The 15,297-nt window shown below is 45.2% G+C and overlaps 1 protein-coding gene across 7 annotated transcripts in view; it reads right to left on the reverse strand.

Annotated features, from left to right (window-relative positions):
- The window catches only part of SPECC1 (sperm antigen with calponin homology and coiled-coil domains 1), a 256,884-nt gene that overhangs the window by 99,948 nt on the left and 141,639 nt on the right, over nucleotides 1-15,297 (reverse strand). For all 7 annotated transcript variants that reach the window (XM_079797262.1, XM_079797264.1, XM_079797265.1 and 4 more), the window contains one exon: nucleotides 7,436-9,012. In XM_079797262.1, coding sequence (XP_079653388.1) covers nucleotides 7,436-9,012 — 1,577 coding nt within the window. The remainder of the gene's footprint in view (nucleotides 1-7,435; nucleotides 9,013-15,297) is intronic.

The following is a 15,297-nucleotide window of genomic DNA, read 5'->3' on the forward strand; positions in this document are numbered from 1 at the left end:
GTGAGCCCGGCTCAGGGCTTCTGGCTGAGCGGCGCTCCCCATCAGAGCGCACTGACCACCAGAGGGCAGCTCCTCATTGAGCATCTGCCCCCTGGTGGTCAGCACGCATCATAGCGACCGGCCATTCCACAGTTCAGTCAATTTGCATATTAGCCTTTTATTGTATAGGATGATGATAAACATCATTTTTTTAAACAGATGAATATAATTAAAGCAGCCTCTCTCCTAATTCTGTTGCAAGTTTCTGACATTCATTCACTTATTCATTCAACAAGTATCTATTAAATACCTTATATATGGAAGAAGTCACGTTAAAATTATATATAATATGAAAGTAAATAATCTTGGAATGATTGCTTGAGTAACTTTACTATGAGTAAGAATGTGTGTTATTTTTCTTGTTTGTTTTTACATCTAAGTTGGCTACTCCAAAACTCCTGCTCAATCCTGGCATTGTTCTGAAGAGATCCTGCTGATGGAGGGCCCTGTTTCATTCTGGCCTGAACTTGACCTATTTGTTTTGCAATGCTGCTACGCCAGGGCGAGGAGGGTCTGCTAGTTTAGTGTACACTTTTGTTATGGAAAAAAGAAAAATGGCTATGGACATCTCCAAGAGGGCAAAAGTCTGCATCATACTTTGGGAACTCTCTAGGAGACCCCAGTGCTCACCCAGGAGGGATGAATGCTAGGGTGACACCAGGCTTCAGAGACAAGTCCCACAAGTTAAAGAAAGAGAATGGTATTCAGGTCTGACTTCATGAAAGGTATTAACATGTGTAAAGAGAAAACGAGGGCCCTCAGAAGGAAAGGGGGTCAGCCAGGGAAACCCAAAGGGAGAGATGACATTGGGTCCACGCGAGGAAGCAGCCCCTCCCTCTTATGAGCTCCATGGAAGCCCAGGGAGCAGAGATTCTGTGATTCTGGTCCCACTGGCAAGCCCATCCTTACTCAAACATCGGATCTCTCACTGTCAAACCCTCAGGATGAGCTCCCGTCGCTCTTCACATGGGTTCAAGAGCAGAGCCCTACCAGAGGGGTGAAACAACAGTCATGCCAACACGTGACTGCCATGTATTCTGGGCCACGTGATGTCACAGCTGACCTAATAAAGGAGTAACAGGCTTTTGGTTGTATAGTTGATTCTCCTTAAGCTTTAGCTCCTGCTGCAGAGCAGACTTCAGGCTGAGGCCTGGGACATTTCCTGGGGCAACTGCCCACCTCGAAGGCTTCCAGGTGAGGAGCCTGCAGGCCTTCCCTAAGCTGCCTCAACGTGCCTTCTCTTGGCTTGCGTGGGAGAGCAGGAAAACAGGCTGTTTACACATTTCTTACATGCGTTCTTCCCAGCATGAAGTCATGGGCTGTTTCACCAGGAGCTGACATATCACTGTCAGCCAAATGTACTGGAGAATGGGGGGAAATGTCTCACCTGAAGATAATTGAAATGTTCAGGTTTTCAGCTTAAACAACTCAATCTTAACCAACTTTTCCAATAGTATCCAGCCCATGATTCATAGGGAAGTGATCCCTAAGTTCCCCTCAACTCTACCAAAGAGATTCACCAACAGTCTGGACTCCTCTGAGGGGACGGGGATGGGGCTTCACACAAGTGATTCGAGCTGATGCAGACATGATGGCTGTTCAGGCCAGGAGACAATGACCCCACAGAGCTGAAGGCCTCTCTAAAGCAGGGACACTATAGCTGAGACCTAAAGCTTAAGACAGGACCAGGCAAGTGAAGAATGGGGAGGGGGTCAGGGAAGCAAGAACATTTTTGGCAGAGAGAGCCCCTACTTCTTTCATCTGATGCGAGTTAGGACAAGAACTGGGCATGGCTGGGCCTAGGCAGGGAGGACGGTGGTGGGACCAAGGCTGGAGTTGTAAGCAAAAGGCAACCACAGGGCTTCGCGCATTGGGTGGAGTGCTTGGTGCAAAGGGGAACTGCTGTAGGCGTTACACATATCGGAGATCTCTGTGAGCATTTTGTGGAGAATGAACAGGGGTGGGGAAAAGTGAACATGTGGAGGAGTTCTGTCGAAGGCTGTGGCAAATGGCGCTCTTCCCTAACCAAAGCCATTCTCCCTTTTTTCTTACAGAGAATCCCAATTTTGTTCAATAGTCAGGATGTGATCTTATGATTTCAAGGAGGGTGGGTGGGGGAAGGTGTGTGACCCAGTTCTGACCACATATAAAGGGAGTTGCTGAGGGGGCTCCTGGGGGAAAATTTTCTCCTGATGAAACTGAGGTGCCTGGGCACCTGCCAAGCCTCCTGCCTGCCAGGACTGTGAGGACGAGATGGTGAAGATGCTGTGCTCCCTGCTCCCTTGGCAGGAAGGCGGAGAGAATCGCAGAGCTGCCAGCCCAGAGTCCTGACATCATGCAGCCCCTGACCACAGCTACCAACTTCCTACCTTCTGGACTTCTGATTATGGGAGCAAAGTGAACGCCGGTTTGCTTAGGCAACTGACACTAGGAGGTTCCTGTGTCTCACAGTCCAAAGCATCCCCCGGGCATCCTCCTCATAGATCACCTGTATTTGAGCCAGGTTCTCAGATCTCAGTCCTTCAGGAAGTCCTGGTCTGCAGTCATGCCTACAGAATCATCTACCTGCCACACCTTTCTCTCAAATTTTGGTTTTGTCAGTGGCTACTCTAGTTTGGCCCAATGAGAATAGAAATGTGGAACATTTTACCTACTGACACATAAATTAAAATTCTCCCGTTATGAAAAGAGAGATAGTGCCGGGAACAAATCAGTTTCACTAAAAGAGAGATGTTGACAGGAAGCCAGGAAGGCTGGTCAACAACCTTAATTGCTCTAACCACTCACCCTTTAGTTGAGATATTGTTAGCTGAAGCAGCCTCCACCTTTGTTTGTCCCATGTAAGTTTCTGTTATTTCCTGCCTAAGGGCTACATGTACATTTCTGTTTATCCTGGCTAAGATGTTTTCCCCAAAGCCTCAATAAAAGGGATGGCAGGGCCAGAGCAGTGAGTAGTTCTCCCACTAGAGGTGGACTACCGCCTGGCCCCCCAATTCGCCAAATTGAATTTCTTCAAGTCTCCTTTCATTTGTGTGCGGCCCTTCTCCAGAACTCGAACTCTGAACTGGAACCCTGAACCACGCGGGACGTGAAAGGGATTCCTACAAGATAGTATTTATAAAATATGCAAAATGTATTTTCTTTTCCTACTAGAGGCCCCATGCACAAATTTGTGCACAGGTGGGGTCCGATCGGGCCGGGGCCAGCAGGGGGAAGGGGACACAGGAGGTTGGCCGGCTGGCCCTGCCCCTGATCGGGGTGGGGGCGGGGGGGCTGGTCATGGTGGGGCTAGCCAGGGGGGAGGGGCTGCGGGCAATTGGCTGGCAGGCCCTGCCCCCTGGTAGAACTCCTAGTCGAACTCCCGGTAGAGGGGACAATCTCATATTAGCCTTTTATTATATAGGACTAGAGGCCCAGTGCACGAAATTCGTGCACAGAGGAGGGTGGTCCCTCAGCCTGGCCTGTGCCCTTTCTCAGTCCGGGAGCCCTCAGGGGATGTCTGACTGATGGCTTAGTCTTTTGAACTTCTAAACCATCAATTGGACATCCTTAGCGCTGCTGTGGAGGCGGGAGAGGGTCCTGCCACTGCTGCTGCACTTGGCAGCCATGAGCCTGGTTTCTGGCTGAGCTGTGCTCCCCCTGTGGGAGTGCACTGACTACCAAGAGGCAGTTCCTGCATTGACTGTCTGCCCCCCCCTGGTGGTCAGTGCATGTCATAGCGACCAGTCATTCCACTGTTCAGGCAATTTGCATATTAGCCTTTTATTATATAAGATATCCATTCATTCACCTAATGACTTCCTTTTCCAAATTCTTACCATCTTTTCATCTGTAAAATTACTATTAAACCACATCCCCAAGTATAAGGAAAAACTATTTCCTTCACGAAGCAACTACCCGGCTGGGAAATCTTCACAATTCTTTAAGCATTTTCTGCTGAGATTCAGACACAATAAAGGATGCATGTAGTAAACTTAAACTGTTATAACTTACTAGAGGCCTGGTACACAAAATTCGTTCATAGGGGGGCGAGGGGGTGTGTCCCTCAGCCCAGCCTGCACCCTCTCCAATCTGGGACCCCTCAAGGGATGTCCAACTGGTGGGATTGGGCCTAAACGGGCAGTCGGACATCACTCTCACAATCCAGGACTGCTGGCTCCCAACCGCTTGCCTGCCTGCCTGCCTGATTGCCCCTAACCGCTTCTGCTTGCCAGCCTGATCACCCCCTAAACACTCCCCTGCCAGCCTGATCGATGCCTAACTGCTCCCCTGCCGACCCAATTGCCCCTAACTGCCCTCCTCTGCCGGCCCAGTCACCCCTAACTGCCCTCCCCTGCAGGCCTGATTGCCCCCAACTGCCCTCCCTTGCAGGCCTGGTCCCTCCCAACTGCCCTCCGCTGCTGGCCTGATTGCCCACAACTGCCCTCCCCTGCTGGCCATCTTGTGGCAGCCATCTTGTGTCCACATGGGGGCAGCCATCTTTGACCACATGGCGGTGGCCATCTTGTGTGTTTGAGTGATGGTCAATTTGCATATTACCTCTTTATTAGATACGATAGTATGGATCTAGCAGTTGTTGTAATTAGTTAGTAATCATTTCACCTCTAGTTTTTCCTGACCACTCACAACAAGTGTGTAATCTCCTTGCTCCTCTGGAAGAGACACTGAGTTTCTGTAGAAAGAACTGAATTTCTAAGGATATACCACTGATAAGGAACCCCTAAATCACAGCTGGTAATGTGCCCAGGAGGACTGGGTTCTACTTTCCGATGGGAACAGAAAAGGGCGGGAAGATTAGTACAAGTTACAGCTTCACTGTAGCTCCAGAGCAGGTCCCTGTGCACGGGACCGCACAGAAGCACACACCCAGGGTCTTGATACACATAAGGAAACTCCACGTGACACCAGCTCTCACATCTTTTATCTCAAAATATTAGCTAGAACCTTTTCCTTCCTACTCTCTTATATTTGATCATTCTAATCAGCAGGCAATAGATAAAAATATGGAATATATGAGTAATATAATTAACAACTTGATTTAAAACAAGTTGTACCTTGTACAGAGAATGCAAATGTTTTTCCTTTTTCTCCAAATTAGATTTATTTATCCCCCAAATTCTAGATTTTATTGTCTTCCCTTAGCCAAAGCTATAACAAAGGGCAAATTCATACCTTTAAATGCTTTCATTAATAACCAAGCAAGGACAAACTTAAATTAACAAAGATTTTTATTCAAGAAACTAGGAAGAAACCAAGGAAGTGTACAAAAAGCAGGATGAAAGAACTGATAAAGATAAATCAGAAACAAATTAATCAGAAACACATGAACAGTGGAACTGATAAGCTACTCTGACTGGGTTTTGTATTCATAAAACATGGAGTGACATACTCCACTCCCTGAATAGGAAGATTAAATTTTTTAAGTATGTCAATACCAGTTTGTATGCATGCCCAAACGTACATAAACTGGGAAAACGTCTCAAGACGTATTAGTACAGCAAAATGTTAGCAGTGTTTTTCTCCAAGCAGTTAGATTAAAAGTAATATTTATTTTCTTTACACTTTTCCATATTTTTAAAGGCTTCTGTAATGAATATGCAGTTTATGATCAGAAAAAAATAAGCTATTGTTTTAAGATGCCAAATTATTTCTCATTGCCATATTTAATGTAGTAACAATAGAAATAGCAAAGAAATGGATGAGGGACTGAGGGAGGATTTAGAAAAGGTCTCCTGGGAGAGTAAACGTTTTGTAACAGGGCAAGGGAAGGGGCACTATTCCACAGACATCACAGCTCAAATGGGCACTTGGCTAGCACCTTCAGTGAAACTGCTTCCATGCTTCGATAAATGCTGTGAATGTAGGACACAGACAAGGATAAAGCTCCCAACACTATCCACTACTTAGCTCATTACACAGCCCAGTGACAGAATCAGGTTGTTCCTTAAAAACAGTCACAACGCTGAAGTAGGTGAGAAGATGTTTTCAACTGCATTCACCAAGGAACCCTAAATCACAGACCCAGAGCTCAGAGGAAATGGGACACAGGCAGCCACCTGCCCATAACTGTCCGGCACTCCTCTGTGAGTGGGCAGAATATTTTAGAACCACCAGCAATCTTCATCATATAACACAGTTCCAAACTAATTAAAGGATTATTTTTTTTTAATGAAACAAGTGACGATTTAATTTGATCGTGGGTTGAGGAAGATCTTTCCAAGCAAAAAGGGTGAGGAAAAAAGAGGAAATGGAAACCAGATCCAAATGACCCACCAACTTGATGTTAACTGTTGGCAAGGTGCAGGGGAACAAGCGCTCTCCTGATCTGCAGGGGGGACAGACTGGGGTCATGTGTCTGCAGGGCAATCTGGCTAAATGTATTGGAAGGTTTTAAAATGGTCCTACTCTGAAACAAGAAGTCGCTGTCCAGGGATTTTTCCTAAGGAAATAATGAGAGATACAAAATACGTATTTACAGTATCAAAAGACTGGAAAAGAACACAAACATTCAACAACAGGCAACTAGTAAAGTATATACAAAATATTTACAGAATAGAATATTATCTGGTCTTTAAAATAATGTATCAAAGAATGATAATGACAATGTGCTCAGAAAATGTTACATTTTTAAAAATTAACAATGTATTCAGGGTGATTCTTCAAAAATATTTTTAACTTGTGGGAAATACACATAACATATATCAAGAAAATACCAAAATACTGGTTATATTATTACTTGGTGGGGAAATTTGGGGTGACTTTAATTTTCTGTTACTAGCATCCCAAGCATGCTGACAGACCTGGATAACTCTCACTTATTTTTCTTTGTTGTTTTTGTTTTTATTGATTTTTAGAGAGAGAGGAAAGGAGTGTGATAGAGACATGGAAACATTGAGGAGGAGAGAGAATCATTGATCAGCCGCCTCCTGCACACCCCTTACTGGGGATTGAGCCTGCAATGCAGGCATGTGCCCTGACCAGGAACTGAACCAGTGACCTCTTGGTTCATGGGTCGATGCTCAACCACTGAGCCACACTGGCTAGACACTCTCACTCATTCTTCAAGACTCAGCTCACTGTCACTTCTTTCAAAAGTCCTCCTGCACTGCCCTCCTTTACCCCGCATATTCTAGGCGTTCCTCCTTGGCACAGGATTCTGGGCTGTCCTTTATCCCTGCATCACACTGACTGATTGGATTCACTATGTCCCCACCACATTTGGAACTACCTATAGTCAGAAACTGGGGGTATTTCATTTTTGTATATCCAATCTGTCTGGAATCTAACAGAATGAACACGACTAAGCAAAAGATTCTCTGTGCTCTTTGAATTTAAAGACCAAGGAGGGAAACGTTAACAAGGATGAGCAAATACTGATAAAGAGGTATCTCCTTACCTTGGCTAGTAGACTTGAAACATGTTTAAAGTCACCGTGGGCCTTTAGTAATTCCTGTTTGAGCTCAGTGCAAGACAGTTCCAGCTGATCTTTCTCAGCTCGAGCTACTTTCAACATTTCTTGAATTTCACAGCCCTCTGCCGTCTGCCCCACAGAACTGGTCTCTATAGCTTTTTGCTTCTCGTTCTCCAAATAAGCCTTCAAAGACCCATTTTCCATCTTCAGCCCTTCCAAGGTAACTGTACACTCTTGCAGAGTTTGGGCCATCACACTACTGTTCTGCCGTTCCCGTTCTAGAAACCCATTCAGTTTTTCGTTTTCTTCCTTCAGGTGTTTGATCATTTCTAAAGCCCCCTGATTTTCTTCCTCAACCTTCCGTAAGCTGCAGGTCAGCTGCTGCTGAATGTTGAGCAGTTTCTCCCGTTCGAAGCGGCCCTGCTCCAGGATCTCTGTGCACTTCTGCTCCAGCTCCAGGACCTTTCCTTCTGTGTTGGGCTCCTCCTTCTTCACCCTCTCTTGTAAGAGATTTATCAGCTTCTCATTCTCATGACTTAGCTGCTCTGCCCTCTCTCGATGCTGATGAAAGGAAGTTTCCAAAATCGTCTTCTCATCCACCAGCTTCTCATTTTCCGCTGTCAATTCCTGCACCATTTGTTGCTGGTCTGATAATTCTTGTAAAGTAGCCTGCAGTTCTTCGGCTGTGCTATGATGATTTTCTTCCATCTTTTGTATCTTCTCTGTAAGGGAGGCCAGAGACAGCTCACTCGCATTGTTAGGGGAACTCGCAGTGGTAGAGCACTTGGAACTCTTAAAGACGCTGCCCGTGGTAGACAGGGGCCGGGAGGGGGTGTCTGCTGTGAGGTGCTCAAAGTCGGAGGCATCCGGTGACAAAGAAGCTTTGGTAACATCGCTACTTGAAGAGCCCGACGTCCGTAATACACTTTGGGGGGCGTGTTTCTTATACTCATCTACTTCACCTGACAGCTGATTCCCAGGCGGGCTTCCGAAGCTTGACTCCTGGGTGACGGATGTTGGACAGCTGCTATCACCAGTGTGACTGGATGCCCCTTCTGAGTTGGGTGAATGCTCAAAATAACTCAGTTTCTCCTTCAAGGCCCGGTTTTCTTCCTCTAGATTGGCAAGCTCTTTCTGAAAATTCTTGTTCTTCTCCTCAAGAGCTTGTATCAAAGGTTCAGAGTCACCTGGTGAGACTGATGCTCCATCCATCTTTGGGTCCAGAGCGTCGCTTCCTCCAGTGTTCAGAGTCCTTTTCTCCCTGCATTTCTTCAGTTCACTTCGAAGCCTGTTAATTTCACTCTCTTTTGCTTTGGCCTCTGCCAAGAGCTCCCGAACTTGGGCCTCGAGTACAGACTTTTCTCCACCTTCACTCTCCGGCTTGGGTCTTGTGGACGTGGCCCTCTGGTGCTTGGTAGGGGTGGGTGCGCCGGAAGAGGTTGGACTAGACACCGATTTCTTTGGGTTGGAGGGACCACGTGGCACGGTTCTCTCTCTTGAGACAGTTGCCGAAAGTTCTCGAGGAGCTGGAATGCCTGTGCGTTTGGTTGTTGTCACAGCCCCTAGAGACAAAAGTAGAAATCAATGAAGCAAAGCGACTTCAACCTGCGTGGCGCGGCAAACAGGAAGCTGTCGCCCTTCATCCACTTCCTCCTCCTCTAGATAACCACCCTGTTCTGACTGGGGTTTCTGTACCTCCTCCCAGAGCCCCCTACTTGGGGGGAAGCTGACTCCCAGCCTGAGTGACTCAAAACAACCCCATCCCCAGCCATAGTTGGTGGTTCAAGGCATGGGCACACCCCGCAACCAAGGAAAGGTTTTCTGGGTGAGCTTCTAAAGGACTGCTGGACATGCGTGAGACATCAGTTAAGCCTGGGACTGGCTGGAACCATCCTGTCATCACGAGAGGAGGGTGAGAAGCAGAGAGTAGAAAAGACACCCGAACTCGCGGCAGCACTGTGGGTTTGGTAACTCAATCAACCCTCAGGCGTGGCCGATGGCTGGCCTTCCAATTACACAACCAACAAATACCCTTCATGGAGGTCACCTTGCATGGGGCTTTCTGTAACATGCAACTTAATACATCTGATCTGATAACCTTGACAAATGAGTAACAGTCTTTTGACAAAATAAACTTTCATATGAATTTTTCAATAAGTACTTAAAAATTAATCATTAATATATTTAGACTGAGCAAACTAAGAAATCAAAAGACATAAATAATCCAATGAAAGACTGATCTGATCCAATGACCTATTGCTTTTAACGTCTGTGGAAATGGTGTGCTCGTTTGTATCCATAGATAACAAGAACACATGGGATAGGGTATATTATATATCGCTAAGGTATAGCTTAAATGTTAAAGGGGTTTATATAATATGGAAGTGATATGGAATTTAGAACTTATAATGGTAAATGTAAGGAATTATCTTTTATTTTCATTTATACTTCTACACTATAACATTTTAAAATTTTCATCCATACTATATTTAAGCTTTCATTTATACTATTATTAAAGACAATATTGAAAAAAAATTGTAGGGGTGAAACCCCAGACATCACTCTCCTATGATCTAGAAATGAAACCCACCTTAGAGGTTAAAATGTAAATGAACCTGTTTTACAAACTCAAAGACCATCTGATGTGAAGGTGCTTGCTGTGACTTCTGCAAGCGTGCTCCTCGGGCTGGAGGTCACCAGTCTCTCGGCCTCTAAAGTGTAGGAGGGGCTGGGGCGAGGGGATGCAGCCTCAGACTGGCGGCCGCTCCGGGCTGCGACCGCAGAAGCAGAGCCCAGCACTGCACAGCAGCTCTAAACCCACCACCTACACTTACTCAGGCGGAGCTACTGCTTATCGAACGTCTTGAAATCTGTGGTGATGACAGCATTGCTGCTGACTCTCTGACATTTGAGTGCTTTTAAAACTTTGACATAATAAAGGCTAAACTGCCATAATAATATACAGGAAAACTATGGTTTTTATAGTAACTTTTCAAATTAAGTTACTCGAAAGCTAAGAGTACTACAATACACATCTAATGCTTTCAGATGTCCAGATACCTCACCTGCAACCTACCAGATATGCAACAAAAAAGAGATTTATTTAATTATTCTTTTTTAATCCTCACCTGAGGATGTTTATTGATTTGAGGGAGGGAGGGAGGCAGGCAGAGAGAGTGCAATGTGAGAGAGAAACATGGATTGGTTGCCTCCAATACAGGTGCTGATCAGGGATAGAACCCGTAACCTTTTGTTGTATGAAATGATGTTCCAAGCAACTGAGCCACCCAGCCAGGGCTAATTGTTCTTGTTACATAAAGACTAAAATCACTAAGCAATAACATGTTTTAGTAACAACAGTCCCCTAAAGTGAAGTAATCTTGGCCAGGACCATAATGAAAACTGAAAGATAATTAAAGTTTCACCACAACTATAATCAGACCAGGCAAAACTGAGAGTACAGGACTGATGATCACAGAGGTATTTGCCATGTCTAATAATGCTATGAAAATTAAGGTTCCTTTTCAATTATTGGATTTGACGATGGGAAGAACTAAAATAAGAGAGATGAACTCTGTCATCATTTCCAGCGACAGTTTAACTCCTTCCTTTAGCTGCCAAATCTTAGTTTGTTCTCCACTTAGGTGTTACTTAACTTTTTTTAAATTACTAGGAATAATTTTTTTTTATAACAAACCAAAGTACAATTATGAAACATATCCAGTTGTGGATTATAAAACATATAATCTAGTTGAATTTTTTTACTACATCTGTTCTTTTTTCTCTCTCATCACTTAAAGAGAGTCTTCAGTATAATTGTTTTAGATTTTCTAAAAGGTTTTCTGTACACATCCTATATAATAAAGAGCTAATATGCAAATGGTCGTCACACCCTCACACCATCATGCCGTAACGACTCAGACACTCAACACTGGGGCGAGAGGAATGGGGACCAGCCAGGCACAAATGAGTTCTCGAGAAAGGAATGGGGACCAGCAGGCACAAATGAACTCGCGAGAGAGGAATGGGGACCAGCCAGGCTGTGGCCCAGGAGAGGGACAAGCCGCCCGACCCGCAGTCCCAGGTGCCAGCGGCTGGGGCTGTGGCCCGGAAGAGGGACAAGCCGCCCGACCCGCAGTCCCAGGTGCCAGCGGCTGGGGCTGTGGCCCGGAAGAGGGACAAGCCGCACGCCCCATGGTCCCAGGCACCATCACCTGCACCTGCAGCCTGGGAGAGGGACAAACCGTCCGCTGCGAGGTCCCAGGCACCAGCACCTGCGCCCGCAGCCCGGGAGAAGGGCAAGCCACCTGCCCTGTGGTCCCGGGCGCCTGTGGCTGCAGCCCGGGCGAAGCCGCCCACCCAGAGGCCCCTGCGGCTGCGGCTGGCCTGGGCAAAACCATTTGAGTCCTGGGTGCCTGCAGCCGGCCAAAGGAGGGAATCCTGGGTCCTGGGTACAGGGCAAGACAGAGGCAGTTAGGGGCGATCAGGCTGGTAGGGGAGCAGTTAGGGGTGATTAGGCAGGCAGGCAGAGGGGTTAGGAGCGATCAGGCAGGCAAGCAGGTGAGTGGTTAGGAGCCAGGGGTCCTGGATTGCAAGAGGCAGTAGGACATCCCCTGAGGGGTCCCAGATTGGAGAGGGTGCAGGCCGGGCTGAGGGGACCCCCTCCCATGCACAAATTTTGTGCACTGGGCCTCTAGTAATTTCAGAAACCGCAATTAGCAGAGGTAAAGTTTAGAGGTTGTTAAAATTCATCATCAGACCAAACTAAGGTTGGTGCTTGGCTGCTCACTCCCCCATTTTGGGCCTAATTCTGCCCCCAGACACACCTCACCATGGGCACTGGTGGGTAAGAGTAAAGCAGTGGCAGTGCTACAGCTTATGGTGTAATCAATCAGCAGGGTTCTACCCTCAGTCTCCTTCCAGTACTGTGGGTTCAGCAGCCTCACTGCTGAACAGCACATCCAGAGCCCTGAACCTGGGCATGCTACTCACACACTACTCCATGGCAAAAGTGACAGCAGAGTGGTGGGACACCCGGGGCCGAAGGAACCGGGCTTCTGCCTCCTTCCCATCCTCAGACCAGATCAGCACTTATTCCTACTGAGGCTGGTTGTCTGACTGCAAGACGTGAAAATAAAAGCAAGCTCCACCCAACATGATAATTTATTGTTAAAAAAATGGTTGATATGTTACATTTTTAAAGGCCAAATGAAATTTTATATTATAGTGCAGTTAATCACAGATACACCAAACTATGTAGTCATAGAGACACACCCTAGGAAGGAACATATAATATTGAGAACAGGTGAGTATTAAGTAGGTTGGACTTTGCATTATTTTCCTGCTTCTTTATTTTACAGTTACATTTATGCAGTGAATTAAAAAAAAAAAAAAAAAAAAAAACAGGAGAGAAAAATCCTACCATAACAAAATACAGAGAGATAAGGGTATGGTAAAAAGAAATCTTTTCAGAGAACATAAAGCACATTCAAAATAACAATAGCATGATCATCTATCTATAAAAATAAAAGGGTAATATGCTGATTAGACCGGATGTCTTCCAGCCATCATTCCGGACATCCTTCCTGATGAAGCCAGGGCCTGAGGGAAGCAGCCCGGGTCCTGGGTGCCTGTGGGTGGCTGGAGGGGGGAAGCAGCCCGGGTCCTGGGTGCCGGAGGGAAGCCGGTGCCAGCAGCTGGGGGAATGAAGGCAGGCCCCGGCCGGCAGCCAGAAGGACCCGATCGGCCCTGATCACCGGCCAGGCCTAGGGACCCTAACAGTGCATGAATTTCATGCACTCAGCCTCTAGTTTAAACCATAAAACAGGTGACACTTTTAAATAGTGATTTTTATGAACTGAAATAAAATATTTTCAGGCCCTTTTTAATGTCCTCATCTTACCCAAAAAATAAGCTACTGAGGTTTTTCTTTGGTAGGTCTTCTGTCTAATATGCACTGATGAAGGGTGACTTTCTGAAATAAATTATCAATCCTTCATTTATTCAATAAGAATTCACAGAGTACTTGCTTGGTGGGATATACAAATGAAGTTCATCATCTTCACATACCACACGATTGCTGCCTTGTCTCCTAGACACAAGAGAACTTGCTCATTCTGAGTCTAAACTATTAGGATATTTCTTCATTATCACTCCGCATAATTTTTTTTCTCAAAAAGTTCCAATAATTTCTGTATGATCAAACCTAATTTCCCCCCTTAATCATCAGCCTTCTCAAATTTTTCAGTGGCAGTTAACTTTGAGTATCCATTCCTTCTTCCCTTCCTTCTTTTTAATCATGTCTGACAGTGGCACTAATCATTTTTTAGGTTCCCCCATTCAAGGAACCTTAAAAACATATTTAAACCTTCCTTTCCCTTTCCTTTTTGTAACTAACCAGTCGGCGGTTACTAAAACCTATGAACTGTCTTTTGGAAATGATTCTGTTTTTTCCTTTTCTTTCACTATAAATCTAGTCCAGATCCTCTGTCTAAATTTCTAAAACATTCTCCTACCTTTGAGATATTCTGGATCAAATCCCTTAAATAACTCATTCATTTTTCTGTTCAAGAACCTGTATATATTTCTTCTCATCTGCTGCACCAATGTTAAACTTCTTCCCTTGGCTTTCAAAGTCACACATAATCTCTCATCAACATATCCAACCTTTTTCAACTTTTAGGGTTTTTTTTGCTATCTAGCACACCCATTTACCTCTAGCCAGTGTTCTCAATGTCCCAAGTACATTTGTGATTTGTTGAAATATCATTCCCTTTCAACTGTATCTTTCTGACTGGCACTTAAACTAGCTTAATTCCCTCCAATTAACACACACACACACACACACACACACACACACACACACACCCTAGAATCCACATCTTCCTCTAACTAATACCTGATTTCTCTCGTCCCCCTCATAGCAGAATCCTCCAAAGACGTATGTTCACTGGTTGTCCTCAAGTCTTCTGCTCTCACTCACCCCCTGCCCTCTCCCATTGCACTGCCTGCTGAGGCCATCAATGGCCCCATGCAGTCCAATACAACGGGTATTTTTCATCCTCTCAGCAGTTAGGACAATTTCTTCCTTTAGGAAACATGCCTCTGATGTCACACTGTCTCAGTTTTTCTCTTAACTCAGCAGCTACCCTCTGTCTATCTCCTTTGCTTGTTCCTCCTCCTCTCGCTACATATTAGAATTCCTCCGGTCTACATCCTGTGCCATTTTTCTTCTCTTATTACAAATATTTTCCTGGTGATTCTACTCAATAATCTTAAATAACACCTATACACTGATGACTCCCAAATTAACTCTTCTGTGGACCTCTCTGAACAACATCTGAATATCAAACTACTTACTTGATAAGCATAAATGAATTATCCCCCAAACAGTTCAAACTAAATAAAAGGGAAAATGGAAGGCTAAGAAAGAGTAAACAGAATGTGCAAAGGTCCTGGAGTACAGAGAGCCATGGCAGCGAAGGGACTAGTGGGGATGGAGGCTGATTTACTAGTATAGGGGGTGCTCAATGAAGGTCTCACTGATTGAGATTCAAGGTGATATACATCTATTAAAACAAGGCAAGGGTCCTATGAAAAAGAATAAAGATAATACAAGAGAAAGATTTCAAACATTTTAAGTAAGTTTGCCAAATTAAAAGATTCAACAAAAGGGATGGGATGCAAACTCAAGGAACTCTCCAAATATGTAGAACAAAAGAAAACAAGATGGAAATAGAAAAGATAAACACAAAGGTTCCATCAGGAGATCAAACAATCAATTAACAGAAGTTCCAGAAATACAGACCAGTGGAAACAGAATGGAGGAAATTATCGAAGAACTGATA

This window comes from Cnephaeus nilssonii, assembly GCF_951640355.1.
Source record: "Cnephaeus nilssonii genome assembly, chromosome: 19".
NCBI lineage: Eukaryota > Metazoa > Chordata > Mammalia > Chiroptera > Vespertilionidae > Cnephaeus > Cnephaeus nilssonii.